This window comes from Indicator indicator, chromosome 7 (genome assembly GCF_027791375.1).
Source record: "Indicator indicator isolate 239-I01 chromosome 7, UM_Iind_1.1, whole genome shotgun sequence".
NCBI lineage: Eukaryota > Metazoa > Chordata > Aves > Piciformes > Indicatoridae > Indicator > Indicator indicator.
The window spans coordinates 26,890,114-26,907,667 of record NC_072016.1 but is presented as its reverse complement, the minus strand read 5'-3'; the positions used below and the strand labels follow the sequence as shown (position 1 = coordinate 26,907,667).

The 17,554-nt window shown below is 37.3% G+C and overlaps 1 protein-coding gene across 1 annotated transcript in view; it reads right to left on the bottom strand.

Annotated features, from left to right (window-relative positions):
* GRID1 (glutamate ionotropic receptor delta type subunit 1) overlaps nt 1-17,554 on the bottom strand; it is a 532,011-nt gene that overhangs the window by 96,018 nt on the left and 418,439 nt on the right. The window contains exon 6 of the mRNA XM_054382279.1: nt 6,187-6,360. Within this exon, the coding sequence (XP_054238254.1) occupies nt 6,187-6,360 (174 nt within the window). The remainder of the gene's footprint in view (nt 1-6,186; nt 6,361-17,554) is intronic.

The window sequence follows — 17,554 nt, the reverse complement described above, 5'->3', positions numbered from 1 at the left end:
TAAGAATTGGTGGTAAAGTCATAAGCAAAACCAAGGCAATGTATCTGGCTGCTTTGGGTTTTGTAAGCTCTGGAGCATTTTGGTTTTTGCTCTTATTCATGTATTCACAGAGGGAATAGTGGAGGTAAGGACATATATCTGCCTACATGGATTCTCCTTCATATAACAAACATTTCTAGATTAAAACAGTGTGTCTAACTTCTGTCCTGTTTGGAGAAAGAAAAGAGTAATTTTCAGTTCGTCTTTCACTTCATTGCTGAGAGCTGTAAGACCTGCAGGTGTTGTGAGTATTATAAGATATCTGCCTATAAGGATGATGGTGACTTTTTCACCAATATATTAAAGAGCATGCCCTGTATGTGACTACTCTTAGGCATGTTCCCATATGTCTTCTGAAAATCCTTCCAGACTTTATGAACCTTTATTTTCCAATGTTGAAAAAATCCAGCATACACTAGTAAAGCATTTCAGAATTTTCCAATGATGACAGATATCTCTCCATATCACATTATTAAATGTAATTTTACAGGGGGTTTTATGTGGATTTCATGAAATGTTCCAGAGTTATTTCACTTTTAAAGTTGTATCCCAAAATAGCTTTTAGCTTCTTCAGAGGCACTAATCATATACAAGTGCTCTTCTGGGAAGGCCAGCAAGCCACAAAGACTGACCCCAACTTCTGACTTGTCAATTGAGCCAGAACTCTAGCCAGACAGGACCACCAAAGAAACCAGCTGGGAAGACAAGCTGACACCCACATGCCAGTGCTTCAAAACCTCATTCCCAAGCTGGGCATCTGTACCCTGCTGCTGCCAAAATCACCCTGTGAGCGGCCACAACACTCAGCTCCAAGGATGAAGCAGATGGAAGAGGAACTCAGACCCAGTACAGGCTGCCAGTAGCAGAGCCTGCTGCCTGGGAATGAGATCATTGTGCTTGCCTATGCACACACCAGCATGCCCTAAAACTGTGTTTCAACTTTCAAAGTTCAAGTACTGCCACATGCAGTTATGCACTTGTGTCTCTAATGATAGGATGTCTTACTAGGAGCAGTGAAGATCAGTGGCTTACTTACGGTATAAGGCTGTGCTTACAAGGATACTGTTAGAGTGAAGAGACTGAAAATCTGACCTATTTCATTTTCTTAAATTAGTTTGCAGAGACCATTGTGAGACTTTGCCTGAATGCCTGTGTTTTAAATACATGCTTCACTGCTCATGGAGAATAAAATCACAGCCAGCAGTCTGGCATTCGTGAAAAAAAAACAGCCACTAACAAATAATAAAAAACCAGAGTAAAAAACCCAAACATTCATTAAAGACTCAAATGTCAGCTTCAAACTTCCAAAGGATGATTTATTGTCACTGAGGCAAATGAAAGCCTGAATAAAAATTTCCAAAAACCACAGAAAAGCAGACCTCAGTTGTACATTTATTCAAGTCTTCTGATAATAAGGAATCTAACTAGTGTATTATTTAGTGCTTTGCCCATTCTAATTTAAAGTATCTCCAAAAAATGGGGCTTCCAAAGTTTTCTTTGGAATACTGCATTCTCACATTTTTTTTTCTTATTGATAAGCAGCTGTTCTTTCTTTATTATTTTTCCCCCTTTTTACTGAGGTTCATATTTCACACCACTTTTCCCTATCTATAGTACCTATTCTCACCCTTCAGCTATTCATTATGAGTATTTATCATAATTATGAGGGTTTTCTTCCTCAGTATGTTTTTAACAGCATGTTAACAATAACACAAGGCCTGGATTACCCTGTAATGCTCAAACTTGTTAGCTACAGGCATTGGCTTCACTCACTAAACATTTCAAGAATTTGGCACAGCTAATGTTTGCTGTCCAAGGAAAGTCTAGCAGGAGACGTTTAATAAAGAAAACTGAACACAACTAAAAGTCAGGCAGGAGGACAAGAGGAGGAGGACAGTGATTTTAATCTACCTCATTTATAAAAAAAACATGGGTGCAAATTAGGTTTCAGACACAATAAAAAATGAAAAATTGAAGTTGTGACTCTTTATTCTAGCCACTGCTGTCCTCTCCCTGATAGAGGACTGAACAAAAATCCAATGAAGTAATTATGCAAATAGAGAACTCCAGCAGTGAAAAGAGATAGTCTGAGCAGAGAGGAAAAGCTTACTCCAGAACATACCTGGGGTTCTAGCCTCCAGAGTATTTACAAAATCCCACATGGCCAGAAGACACCCACAGCTGGCTGGGGGAGGGTGTTTAATCAATTCTTCTGCTAACACATCTTGCAGAAAACATATTCCATTGGGCTTCAGAGAGAAATTTTGTTGTGAAATGGACAGTAAAGTCAGTTCAAGGATATTGTTCATTCGTGTTAATACTCAGAAAGAGTTTCACCATGACTGAACATCTGGCCAAAAGTCCAAATTAAACTTTGCTAAAGACACATGCAAATGTAGCTTTGAAATGAAAGGAAGAGTGTGACTCATCAATCCTTTTTGGGAGAAAGTGAATGCTTTAATGGGGATTAATCAATATTTACTTCCCCCAGGAGCACTTAACAGCTGTGGAAGAACATCAGTGTAAATAGGTCAAACAAAGGTAAGAATATTTAGTTGAACAAAACTGCAGGATCAGGCCCTTAAGTTTAGGCAGTCAAACACATCTCCAAACAAATAACTCCACTTACAGCTGTTAAATTGCAGTCATTCCTGAAGAAAAGACAGTTCATAAATACAAATGCAGCTTTGTAGGAGCAACTGCTAATTGATGTCTATAAAGATACTGGATGGCCAAGTCTCTGAAGAATGAAATTTTACACAGGGAGAAGAGTAGGTGTTTCAATGAATACCCTCCCACACTTCTCAACATCTTCAAATATGTCAAAGGAATTCCTGGAATAGTTCTTCAGTAGAAAGTTTGGACTCTGAATCCTATGAGGAATAACCTCATTGACTTTCTGGGGTTGGGTTGGGTTTGGTTGCTTTTTTGGTTTTTTTTTTTGCATTTATTCTTAGTATATATTTTGTACCATGTTAAATGATTTCAGATACATGTCCCTGTACTGTGTTTTAGTATAAGTAGAATCTCACATAGATTGATTTTATTAACTGTATATATGGTAAATATGGGAAGGAGAAAAAAAAAAAGTAAAGCTGATTTTACATTTATTAACACATTGTGAATAATCCGATGAAACAAAAAAGATCTTCACCTCAGGTTTGAAACTCAGATTTGTAAATGGGCTTTAAAACTAAAATTTAAAGGGGAAGATTTTGAAAAGAAGCAAGTTATGCATTGAAATTTCTTCAAACTGATCCCATAAGATGTCTGAAATTATCTAAACAGTCTAATAGCAGTAATTCCACTAAACACCTTTCAAATGCCATGCAGGGATACATAATAGGTCTATCTAGGACTAACCAGATTTACCTATAAATCCTGAAGTGCTTCAGTATTCTCTTTCCAGATGAGTCAATTCTGACAATGTTCACGGCCCAAACTACAGGAAACTCATCACTAATGGAAGACAGCAAGTTCTAAAACTGTCTTTTCTCCAGTTACAAAAATGTAAGAGAGATGGACACAAAATCACATACAAAGAATAAGAAAGAGGCAAATATATTCCTCTGATGTCAAGCAAAATGACTGAGACAGGAAACTTTATAGGGCTTTTTCTCCAGTTGAAGTGGAAACCCAGCTGTGTACATTATAAGTGCAAGAAATAAGGGCATGAGCAAAATTTTGACAAGTTGGTTGATGGAGTAAGATTGAATTTCCACAAAGCATTCAGAACAGATGAGTTTTTGGATGAGCTTGCAGAACAGCCTGATCTTTAACAGCCTTGTCAGAACGCCAAACTGGGATGATCACCCACTGAAAAACAACTTTCCAGGATATGGTACTAAAGACATAGAAAGGAAGATAATTCCAAAAGATTTTCATTAATTTACTTAGGACAAAGTTAACAATCCATGACATAAATGTTTCTTTCTTTACTGCCTTGTTATAATGCTAAATTCTTCCCTATAAAATCTTACAGCTAGAGCCTGACAGAGATTATCTTATTCTTCTTCGAAGTCATTAAGTAAATAATTAACAAAAAAATTGCTGGTAGGTAACCTTGACAACAAATAATTATTAATATGAGATTGATCAAGGGAGAATGAGCCAGGGATTTCCAAACTGTAGTGTTAATCAAACTGCTTCAAAGCAACCCAAGGACTTGGTGCTAGAAGGCAGTCACTGCCTGTGGTGGATTTGTGCATTTTGACATTGTGCTAGGAGCTACTATAGCCTTTGGCAATGGGGGTAATTTAGTGATGTACTTCTGTACAGCAAAAGGTCAAAACTATTCTTTTTCAGTAGGAAAAAAGAAACAGGAAATTGGAAGTACTTGAATTGAAAGACCATTAATAACATGCCAGTCATACCTGGAAACTAATATGAGATGTATGTCCACAAGGTGTTACATCAGATGTTTTGGCAAAGCCTATGAAAAAGTTGCTGCTACAGAATGCTTCAGATAGAACTTTTCATACCAGAAACATCTTATATGCAACCTGTAGAAACTTAAAGATAACACAAAACATACTGGGAGCAGCTAATTTGAGAGGTCTCATGCTCTTCACCTTTCATGATATTTCATTCTAGCACAGCTGGACATGACTTCTAAAAGGAGAGCTTTATACCTCTCCATTACTTTATATCTCCCTTCCTAAACAGTCCTTGTTAGTAAAATTTAGTAACAGGGCAGGAGGCTGTTATTGTTAGTAAACCAGTTATTGTTTCAGCAAATAAAAACTTGCTCAGAGACCCTTCAGATCAGCCTCTGAATCAAGATCGTGCATAAACCACACAGACAAGCAATCCTGCTGTAGTATAAGACTGTGTGATTTGTTGGTACAGAATGGCTATTTTTTCAACATACTGTAAATTGTTTTGATCCTCTGAAATGAGTGGCCTTTGTTCTCATTACAGTGTACCTCAGAGTTACTATCAAAGATAAAAAAAAATGTCCTAAGTTAGCAAAGACTTGCCCTTGTCCAAATAGAATAAGCCAGTGCTCTGAACTACAATGAATGTGATTAGCATTTCCCAAACTTTTCTGATCTTCAAGGAGGAAGCATCCAATAACCCTTCCTCAGAGGATTTTAGCCTCTGCAATTACAACTTTTTAGTAGATCACAAATAAGTAAAATAAATATCCCCACCCATATTCCTTGGAAATTCTTGATCTACTCACTTTTCTGCCTGAGAATCTCCCTCCCAGACAGCCAACAGACTCCTCCTCGCAGCCTCACCAAACCCTTTCTGAACTCCTCTTAACACACAATACCCACACTTGCCAACTCACAGGCTCATCCACTGTGGCTTCACTCAATCCATCTCAGGATTAAACGTGCAATCAAAAGATTTTAATCAATCTTATATTCTCAGTTTCAGTAAAGTTTTCAGTTTCATCCAACAGCTTCAACAGTTACAAAGGAGATTTCTTGTGTCTAAAGTAAACCAGAAACACATGGAATCCCAACAAAAGTCCAAGACCTGTGTTTCCAAATTATTGCATTATCCTTGGAAATAGCATTTAAGATTATATTTAAATTACTGCAAGAAAAAATGCTGTATCTGGGATAAATTGCCAAGAATTCTTGAGATGTTGCTTATACTAAAGCCAAATCTGTTACCAAAATCTGGAATGTGAACTAGTAGTGCATATTTCATATGCTCAGACAATTATCTGCTGCTAGAGACTTCTGAGACTATTGGAACAGGACAGATTGAAAACATCAGCTGGATTCAGTCCATTTAACTAAGTGTGAAATGCTCCACAGCCCAATACCTTACCACAGTTCTGTCATCCTCCCGGATTAACTCTTTCACAACAGATGTCTAATAAGCATAAACAGGAAGTAACACCACAAGACTATGTTAGCACAACGTTTTTCAAACAGAAGGTTAAGAGAATGAAACATGCAAAATCAGCTCTCAGTGCAACCATGTGCTGGTGCTTCATGGACATAACATCACATCTAAAGCACTCAGGCCTGGGAAATAAGATAAATAAGTCAAGAAAAGTTGACCAAAGGTTACATGCTCAGATTGATCTGTGCTTACTTTATTCTTCCCCTAAGGTAGTAGCATCACAGAAACCTATCTCATGTCAAATTCCTAATATGGACTTTTCTACTACACACAGCTACTGACCTGCAGCATCTGAAGATAGCCCTCTTGTGGATCACAAAGCAGCGATGATATTCGGTGATTGTTCCTCATGCATCTCTGGTTATTGTCTCTTGAGAGAGGGAAAATTTGCCGGATAACTGTCATCCTCCCCAGAGCACTATGCACCAACTCTAATATTTCATTATCAGTGATTTCCTGTGAATGGAGACACAGTGTTTTAAAAACATGTATTTGCCAAACATTTTAGAGATTCCTCTAACTATTGGATATTTAAATAAAACACAACAAACAAAACTCAAACCAACCAACCAAAAAAAAAAAAATTAGAAGAAAAGGTTACAGATTCATATGATTAGTCAATGCCAAATGTTCTTATTTTGTATTCAAAGCAACAATGGTTTTTTTTTTTACACATCATCTGAAAGAAAATAAACCAGCTTAACATAGCGTCATCTATCTTGGAAATACTAAGATACTGAAGAGGTGGTTCCTTACAGAAAAGCACTGAGATGTTCTCAATAAGTTTCTAAGCACAAAACAAGAGCCTTCAATCCAAATTCATTCAGAAAGAATTTTAGTTTAATAAAACTTCACTACATCCCCAGAACAAAATAACAAATGGATGATGTAACCATATTTAGGAAATATGGCCTTTACACCAAAGAATAATGACACAAGGAAGTATTTTTCCCTTAAGAACAGTACATAATTTCTGCTGACTAATCCTGATAATATTTCAAGGAAATCTTTTGAGGTTATCTGTATTTGGGTATAAAAAAAAAGAAGAGAAACTTCATGGAAGGAGTTGAAACATTTAGGAATGCAAGTTTGTGCACACAGAGTAATTAGATATAACGAGATCTCAAGGAAAAGCTGCTCACAACAGCAGGCTTTGTACTACCTAAAGCTTCTTCCCAGACCTTTCCTTGTTCCAGCCTCCTAATACATCCTGGGTCACAGCTTTCATTTACTACATTTCTAGTGCAACTGAAGCCAACTCAAATACATGCTTTTTGCATTTTGTGTTGTAAAAAAGCCACAGAACCAAAGCCTCTTCTGTTGTTTGGTTTGGTTGGGGTTTTTTTTATGCCAGAACAGTTTGTAAAGTACAGGCTTGACTGATCCTGAAATCATAACAGCAGTACAGCTTGTACTGGTTATTTCTAACCAGGAGTTTGCTGTGAGGAAGGACAGGCAGTCAGGTAGCAATACAGATCACTGTGTTCATTGCCCTATGTGCCTCCACTGTGGGGAGCAGCTTAACATCTCAGCTCCTTACCATGGCCACCAGCAGCATCTGCAAGTCATATTGCCCATCTCCAGTACATACTGTCTGCACAGCTGGGCCAACCCATTGCTCAGCCTGTACAGGGCTGCTCTCAGCTCCATGCAGGTTAGGGGGCTGCAAATTACTTGCTGTACTTACTTGGTCAACAGGGCTGATGCCTTGTGGTGCCTCACCACCAGCAGTGAACTTGGCCCCATAATTTTAACATTAAATTTTAAAAAATTGTTTTCTTGCCATTTACTCTGTCAAGCTGTGAGTGAAATGACCATGGGGTTATTATAATTACTTGTTACAGTTCACTAGTACTGTAGCTTTGGCTCAATTTAGTTATTCTTTGCCGATTCCCCATCATTTTTTAGGAACATGAATTTTTAACTCTGCAGAAAGTGAAATTCATTGCATTAAGAACAGACCAACTGGTGTAGCATGAAAACAGAATATCAGAAAATAAATATACTCTTACAGAAGCCAAAGATTTTGAGGCTTAATAGAAAATGCTGGATAATACTTGTAGCCTTCCAGGGAGACACTGTAAGAGATACATGAGCTCTAGAGATCTCACCAGACTGCATCCTTAAGATTTCTTTTCTGTGTGTCTGATGAGTGTTAAAGTCACACATTGTGTCTAAGCTGTGGTCTAAGGGAGGGATAATTTTATGGGATAGCCTTAACTCATAACCCCCTAGGCTGCATCCCCTGGCAGGCAAACTCAGGCTGAGTGGATAGAAATAGGGGAAAAAAAAGTCAACAAATCACCCCACTTTTCAGTTCAACTCACATCACAGACTCCCCAAATGATGCACTGCCTTTCAAAGACATCTCATAATCTGTGTCAAAATGCTTGACCTGAAACCTCTATGTAACAGACCAGAATTGCTTCTTCCATGGGATTTCCTGAAGTAAGGTATTGGAGATTAAGTTTTACACACATTACCCCAGGTTCTTCCCACTTAGCTATGGGCACCAAGTGAGTCCTGAACATAAAAGCATAGTTACTCTACAGACAAAGAAGAAAAATGGGAGCCTCTGGAGGGAAATTTAGAATCTAAGTTGGGCTAAATCTGTCTGTGAAAGTGCCACTTGTTTCTGTAGGGACATATGACAGTAGACAAATCCTTCAATGCCTCAGTTCAGTACACAACAAGAAAGAGAACAAAGCTCCTGTATTTTTTCAGCTGCTGGACATTGATACCATAAAATGATCTATTCCTTTTAGAAATCAGACTGCTTTTTAGAAAAGTAAAAGCATATTAAAAAAAGCCTCAACTGCAGGGGAGAGCAGGTCACTACCATTGCACAACAGAGCATCTTGACTGAAGCTTCCCTGACCAGAGGACTGCACCCCTTCCTCTTGCCTGGCACAGGCAGGCCAACAGATGCATTTCCAGAATGCTCATGGCCCTGGCATAGAATCAAGTGAAACTTTAAATGTCACATGCAGAAAGGTCACCTGTGTTCTGACTGTGATAAATACAGGAGGGGGAAGAAAAAAAAAAAAAAAAAGGAAGGGCAAAAAAGCAAACCCAAGGATATCTGAATTTGGCTCTTACAGCCATCAGGATTACAGTATATATTAAAAAACATAGTTCTATGCCTTGGAGTCACAGGGGAAAAAACACTTCACACCAATCTTGCAATTAAAGTCTAGTAATCTACTTATTTGTTTAAAAGCAACACATTTTCTTTCTCACACACGATATGAAAATTTTCTTTACACTGTGAAACTGACAACTATGCAGATGGATGAATTTTTTCTGAGACTTTGTTGTTGTTTTTCCTTTGAAGAAATGTAGCCTAAATTTCCAACCTTGTTCTTGGATCATTACACAACACGCAATGATTACCATTCACACCATGCACAAGTGCTGTATTCTAAGCAGAGCTTATCAGCTGGTTTGGCCAAGCAGTTTTGCTCCTTTAAAAATTCCATATCGCATGCCCACTTTTTTGGCTTTCATGATCCCACGATGTTGCTACTGCATCATCTTAATATAGACAGTGGCTCCTGCCCATTTCAAGGAGGTGCTTTAAGGAAGAGTCTAACTTTTTGGCACCTTTAAATAACATTTTGTGCTCAGGCTTGCAAATACTGAATTTTCTTGAATGAGGATGGAAGGAGAGCAGTTTCCCCAGGAATAAAATATGTTCTCTTATCTAAGTGCCCTTATCCTGGATTTTTCCTTTACTGAGGAAGGGAGTTTGGCTATTTGAAATACTTCAGAGAGCACTTAAATGTTTTGGTAGGCAGACATAAGTGTAAGACTAACTATTCACCCAGGCTCCTAGTAGTTCTATACCTCCTGATTCAACACTGAAAGAATTTGTGGTGCCCATTTATCTATTTGTTTGCACGTATACATTGGTAATTTGGGGAATTAATTTATCTATTTATTTATCTGCACACAAAGAACTTCAGTTAGTTTGTTGTACCTAGCCATATTGCTCAGAGGAATATTTAAATCTGCTCTAGTTTTGCTCAAGTGTCATAACACAAATTGTGAAATGAGACAATTATGTTTCACATTACAATCTCTATTTTCCTAGAGGTAATGGCAGCAAAGTGTAAATTTTAATTACATTAAAAATTGAAAGAACCAAAACAGATTGCCAGAAAGCACATGTCTGAGAAAACTGGAGGATAAAACTGAATGGCAATAAGAACAAGGATGCTCATGGAGACAAGCTACAGATTTATGTGGACTTTTGGAATAAGGATGGATACTGTTTGTTGGGTTATTTTAATTCCCCTCGGTGTAATATGTACATCTATAAAGAGACATTTGTTCATTTGTTGAATAGGCAGAAAACATCCTTTTTTTTTAAACAATCATGACAACTTACCCTGTGCACAAATTTATTCAACTCTGGTATTATGCTGGCTCCTCTGCACCCCACATAAACAGACATGCACACGTATATACATAAATGTTAATTCTTTGAAGCCAGGGCACAATCACAGAATCACAGAATGCTAGAGGTTGGAAGGGACCCTCAGAGATGATTGAGTCCAATCTCACTGCCAAAGCACGATCACTTTGGGCAGGCCGCATAGGAATGCATGCAGGCAGGTTTTGAAAGTCTCCTGAGAAGGAGACCCCACAACCTCTCTGGGCAGTTTCACCATAAAAAAGCACTCCTTGTGTGGAGGTGGAACCTCCTGTTCCTTGTCCTATCACTGGGAACCACTGAAAAGTGACTGGCACCTTCATCTTGACAGCCACCCCTCAGATATTTATAGATGTTGATAAGAACCCCTCTCAGACTTCTCTTCTCCATACTAAACAGCCCAGGTCTCTGAGTCTCTCTTCACAAGGGAGATGTTCAAGTCCTGCAATCATCTTGGTAGCTCTATGTTGGACTCTAGCAGATCCCTGTCTCTCTTGACCTGGGGAGCGCAAAACTGGGCACAGTATTCCAGGTGTAGCCTCACCAGGACAGAGTAGATCTCAGCACAGAAAATATTCTAATATGAGTCTGCAAGCACCTAACTCCCATTCTCATTGTCCTTCCACATATCTAACACTACCTCACTTCTCTTCCTTTTACCTGATGCTCCTAAAAGTCTCTACAGGAATGTATTTACAAATTTATTGAATTATCTCTAATTGTGGGTATAAGGACTCTGCACAGGGTGCCCAGAATTCTTTCTCAAATTGTAGTGTGTGCCTATACAATAAAAGATCCTGTGATTTTTTTTTTTTTTTTTTTTGGCAAGCAGTAGATATAGAGTTCCTTGACTAAGACTGGTATTGTAATTGCACATTGTTAAGTTTTGCATTGAGATAAGTTACTTGTTAAATCTTAAGAATGTGTTCCGTGCAGTCTTTTCCTTGTATTTATATTAATTTCCTTTATTCCTTTTTTATTTTTCAGTCAGCATTTTTACGTTATTTGAAAAGATTTTAGAATCCTTGCTCTAATTGTATTTGTAAACTATCATTACAAAGTCTGGTTTTTTTCAAGAAAAAAAAGCAGCACAGGGAAATGTAAAAAAGAAAAAAATAAAAATTGTATTAAATTCTTGTTAAAAAATCCCAACAAAACAACCCTTTTGGAAATTCCATATGTAGAGAAAGATTGAGCACAATTCCAGTCTGTCAGACGGTCTTGATTCTACCCAAGTGAAAATGAAACCATCAAAAATTTCATATGCTAATGGGTCTAAGTGTTCATCACACAATGCACACATAAAATAGGAATTTCTAAGGGGGGAAAAAAAAATCCAAATTCATGTTTCTCCAAGATTATTTTACAAGTCCTTTGTTAAAAACACTGTTCACCATGCATTATCTAACACCTTCCTGCATTCTACCCTTGGGGACAAAGTAGGTTGCTGAGATAGATTTTTATCTGGCAATCACTAATCTACTTTCTGCTCATTTTCCTCAACCTTTGAAAAATATTTTATAGAGGAAAATAAGAAAGAAATGCTTTGATGACAGCTGAGAAGGCCTCCAATTATCAAATCAAGAGGATGGGTAACTACGGATATACCAGACACGTCTGGCAAGGTGAAAGAGTGGAAAACAACTACTGGCAGAATCAATGGAGCTGCAGGATAGACATGGAAACTAAGAAATATGTCACACCAGGAGAGAGATAACAGGACACTTTCTTATCCTGCAGACAGTGAAAAAGGGGTGTAGAGAGAGACCTATGAAAACAGCAGAAAGTACAACTCAGCTAGTGTCCAGAAAGGGATTAGTAGAAACATATTTTGACTGAATGATCTGAAAGGGGAAAAAAAAAAAAAAAAGAACATCAATAATCTGTTTCTACACTTTGTTCTGACTGATTAGCTATGTTCAGTTTGGGAAAGTTTCATTATTTGCAGAAGATCTAGAAATTCATCTGCCGGCAGCAATACCATCATCATTTGGAAAGTGTCGTCTGTCCAAAAAGGAATAAGGTCAGCTGCTGTCTTAAATATTTGACTTGCATTCAAGTGATGTGGATAACATCACCTTAATATAGCTCAGAGTTCCCCAAGTCCCTTAGAACTCTACTTTGTCTAAGGCTTCTTGATACTGATTAAATGTGTATTTTTGCCAATTTCCAGATCTTTTATCCATTCTTCTATAGAAATGACAAGACCTTTCCTTTCTGCTTCACTTCTCCCTTCTCCTCCTCAGCTCTAAGAGCTTCTCACAGGTATCATCACAGTTGGTTAGAATTTAACCAAATACTTTACAGCTGCAATTGTTATAGTAGTTTCTCTGTGCTTACTGCCTCCAACTTCTCCAGATCAGGATTTTTGCTGTGGATTGAAAAGAGAAAATATCCAAAAGCATCATTTTATGTATCATAGAGTTTAGTTTTATTTTTCAATTAAAGCTTACAAGAATTTCAACTGTCTTCTAACCACTGAATACTTTATTTTCCATAGCTTCATGCATTTATTTGAGATTTGTTACTGAAATTAGACCTTCACCAATAACAAAAACTGTTCCAATAAGGCCAAGGTGATGTCAAGCAGAGCAAAATAATTGCCTCTCTTATCTGACAGAGTTTATTTCCAACAATATAGCTGAGGCGTAAATTCGCTTGTTTTGCAAGATCACAATAATATTGACTGATATTGCTTTTGATCCACAAGGATTTTAAGTTGCTCCTGCAGATCTTGTCCAGCTATACCTCATTTTGTAGACATACCTGAAGTACCTTCTCTATATTGAATCTTATCTGGTGCTGTGCCTCCGATTTATCTAAATAAACTGGAGCTACTATACTATGTTTTTAGCAGTATGGTTACAATTAATTGTTTTTACAAAGCTAGAATCAACGAAGTCAGTAAAAACTTATAAACCTCAGTTCTCCATTATCACCTTACACTTTCCTTTATCTTCTGCTAATATCTAAGCTTTTTCTGTTCCTTTTTAGGAACCCCAGTATGTCACTACGCACTTTACCCTCATTTCATGATTATTGTGTTACACTTTTACACTCCTCCCCAGCCTTTTTTTTCCCACCAATTTTTCTTAAGAATTCCCCTCTGATTTCAAGTTCACAGAATTCCACAGCGCTTTTGCTATCCTTTACTCAAACATCTTTCCAGAAGCACTAATAGTTCCCTAAACTTGTAAAACTGGATAATCTTTTTATTGATGTTCATTATCCCTATTCTCTTTTTCTCACTTCTTTATCGTATTCAGACAGTTCAGGCTACCATCTCACAATCACTTTTTCATCAATTATCTTCTGACTTCCTTAGCCTGCTCTTCCTTATCCATAATGAAATCCAAACTGATGGATGCCTTAACTTTTTAAACGTGTAGGGATAACATTGTTAGTTACAGGAAACTGTGAAGTCTTCTCTGTGTCCCAACTTTACCTTTTCAACTGCCAGGGCAATTAAAATCCTCCATCATCTCAGATTCTGGTCTTTGGGGAATTTCTATCAAAAATGCATTTCCTTAAAAAAGTCTTCTTCAGCATTTAACTTTTGTGTATTTCCATTCAATAAGTTTGACCCTCACCATTCCTTAGCTTCAGAGCAACTGTGTATGGTTTGCACATGCAGTGCTACACAATCCTCTCTCCATCCTTATATGTTCTCCATAAAATATTATCTCCTAAGTTCACCAGTAGCCTTGTGCTTTGTCATACCAAGTCATAAAACTTTGAGTTCAGCTTATGAATAGTCATCAAATTTTGTTGCAAAAAAAAATTAAAGGAAAGAATTGAAAACACTGAAACAATTCATCTGAGTTACCAGCCAAATTCAGTACCCACTCCATTTCCATGAAGAGTAATTTGATTACTTTGTGTAATTTACTAATTCACATGTGAAAATAATGAATCTTTATAAATTTGGGATTAGAATTAAATAGATTAATACCAGGAAATAAAATACTGTGTTTAATTTTATTTTTGAGGGGCCAAATACCAATTTTGTTGAACAATTCCTTTGTCTTTTCTCTCTGCTTGGAATGGAGAACATTTCAAACCCACAAAATATTCCACAGAAAGGGGGACACAGTTTCCAGGACTATTTATACCTCCAGACCTACTGCCGCTCCTAATGAAAAAGCAGCCACAGACTCCTAGACCATTGTTCCTAGTACAACCACATACAAATTCACTTTCAGGTATTTCTCATGTGCCTATCCCACAGACATATGCCCTGGGCAATGCACAGCATTTTCACCAAACAGAAAAAGAAAAGGGGAGAATGAAAAATATCAGGAGAAACCAACAGAGATGATGTTCAGGCAACAAAGAGAAAGAAATGTAAAATAAAAATAATAAAAAAAACCTATACACACACACACACACACAAAAAAAAAAAACCACAGGAAAAAAAGGCAGAAAATAAACACCCTAAAAGGGAGAGCATCTACAGTGCTGCCAGTCATGCCACAAGAAAAAATAGCATACACTACCAAAGCTGGTAGGTCACTTCATCAATTCCTAAAGGCATAAACAGCAGAACACCAGAGATCTTCTAACAAATCTTCTTTAGGGTCAAAATTTCTGGTCATTGGCAACTCCCAATGGTAATAAAATGTTTTGAATTATTCTGGGGACAAAGCTAAGCACGGACTAGTCATTATTCTGAATACTCGTTTGCTTTTGCAAGGATTTATATAGAAGTCACAAACATTCTTGCTTCTGAATATCTATGACATTCAGGTAGAATCTCTACCTAAATGAATTGGAAGAATGATTTAGTATTTATAGAAGAATAAAAGTGAAGATGATGAATTGACTACTTTTGGCTTGCTACTCATGTGGAATTACTCTACTGTGCCATGGTGAGGCCACATCTGGAATATTGTATCCAGTTCTGGGCCCCTCAGTTCAAGAAGAACCTCAGGGAACTGCTTGAAAAGTCCAGGACAAACCCACAAAGATGATAAAGGGAGTGGAATATCTCCCTTATGAGGAAAGGCTGAGGGAGTTGGGTCTCTTTAGCTTCAAGAAGAGGAGACTGAGAGGTGACCTCGATAATGTTTACAAATATGTGAAGAGCAAGCGTCAGGAGGACAGAACCAGGCTCATCTCAGTGATCTCCAGTGATAGGACATGGGGCAATAGGTGCAAGCTGAAGTATAGGATGAATATAAGGAACAACTTTTTCACTGTGAGGGTGATAAAACACTGGAACAGGCTGCCCAGGGAGGTTGTGGAATCTCCTTCTCTGAAGACACTCAAAACCCTCCTGGATGTGTTCCATGTGACCTACTCTAGGTGATCCTGCTCTGGCAGGGGACTGGACTTTATGATCTTTCGAGGTCCCTTCCAACCCCTAATGTTCTGTGTGATTCTGTAATTCTGTGTGCAATTACATCAAAAAGAGCTGATGTGACTGTTGGGAATCAGAAGTTAATTTTTTTCTGCAAATCACAGCACCAATCAAAAGCCAGTCAAAGAATAATATATTTTCCATTAAGTACCCATGCAGTTCTCACTGATACCAAGCAGAAACATGTACATGGAAAGCATGATCAGTTTGTTCTCTTCCTGGGGGTATGCATATTACTAAATAAGAAGCAAGCCCTAAGGAACCTCCACCTTTCTGCAGGTACATCCATGTGGATACTTAACACAACTTTCCACAGTATCTTTAGCACACAAAGATCAACACTTTTCCATTAAAAAGAGGATAATGAAGGCATTTCCTTCTGGTTTTGTCTTCCAAGTGTTTTCTAAAGTTTCATTTCCTTCTATAATTGTCTGTTGGAATTTAATTGTATTTTGAGATACTTATCTTATTATTAATGTTTTATTTATCTTATTATTAATGTTTTATTTATCTTATTATTAATGTTTTTCACTAAAAGTTATATTTTAGGTTTACATTTTGTTATCATAGTTTCCCTACCCAGTCTCTAGCCATAAATGAGCAAAAACAAATTTCCCAGAATAAAACCAGAATTGACATCTTGTGTGAAGCGTCTGCATATGTATATGCACGCACAATTTTGTGTACGAGTGCTGAAGGGTTTTATTTGTGATGTTACAGATTCAGGCTTCATGAAAAGTGGCTTAATATATTTACAATAACAGCAGCAATAACAAATTCACAAATACTTCCTCTCTATAAATGTTTAGGGAAATGTACAATGTATTATATTTATGTGAATATAAACAGTGACTCTTTGGGCATCTTGCTCATATTTTGTAGTGGGTCATTACTGCAACTGACAAATCCAGAGGTACTTCAATGTAACAAGGAATAGAAAGAATTTTTAAAGCCTTTATAAGCAGAAATTTCACTTGCTTTTGTTAACCTCTATTTAATTACAGAGCCTTTCTAATGTCACACAGTACAATTTATAGTTGCTATTAAAAGTAGCCTATCCAAAATTATTAGCTAGGTGCAAAGAAAGGAATGAGAAATTAACAAAGGAATTGGTTATTAAATTAGAAAATCTGCATTTATAACATAAAAATAAAACAACTAACGCAGTTCTTTTAATCTTAGATATTTTGCTATCTCTTAATGAAACATTATTAAACTCAGAAATACATAAAATAGTTCCATTTATCCTGAACAATCAGTGATTTATAAAGTATTATATACAGTACAACACTTCGAGCTGTCCATTGGTTTTTAAATATGATTCTGCTCTGATTCCCAACAGGGCATCAGGATATAAAGGTACAATAAATAACCATAGTAGCGGGACAAGATTTGCTAAAGAGAGGAAATATCACATTTAAAATCTATGCTATCCTGGACCTTGGTCAAAACACAAACAAAATTCTGCAACCCATGTGTTGTGTAAATGCATACTCAAACACATCAAGCCTGCAGCCAGTCCCAGTGCTCTTTCCTGTCCTGATAATGAGTACAGGCTTTCATAGCAGCAAAGGGTGAGATACACATGCATCTGTATGAGATTTCTTTTGCTGTATTCTCTGCTTCCTAAATAGCTAATGAGGTAAGGTCAACATGAAGGTAAAAATAAAGTCTCCCTGCTTCTGTAAGGTATATTGGGAGGTTTGTTTTGACCTTTAGGTATTCAACCTGTGCCAATTAAACTGAGACTGACAAGCAATGACATCACCCAGTTTGCATCTTGTACCATTTGAAAAGCAAAAATGCGAAGTGTATGCTCAGTTTGGTGTGTCAAAACACATGAAACAAAAGACAGT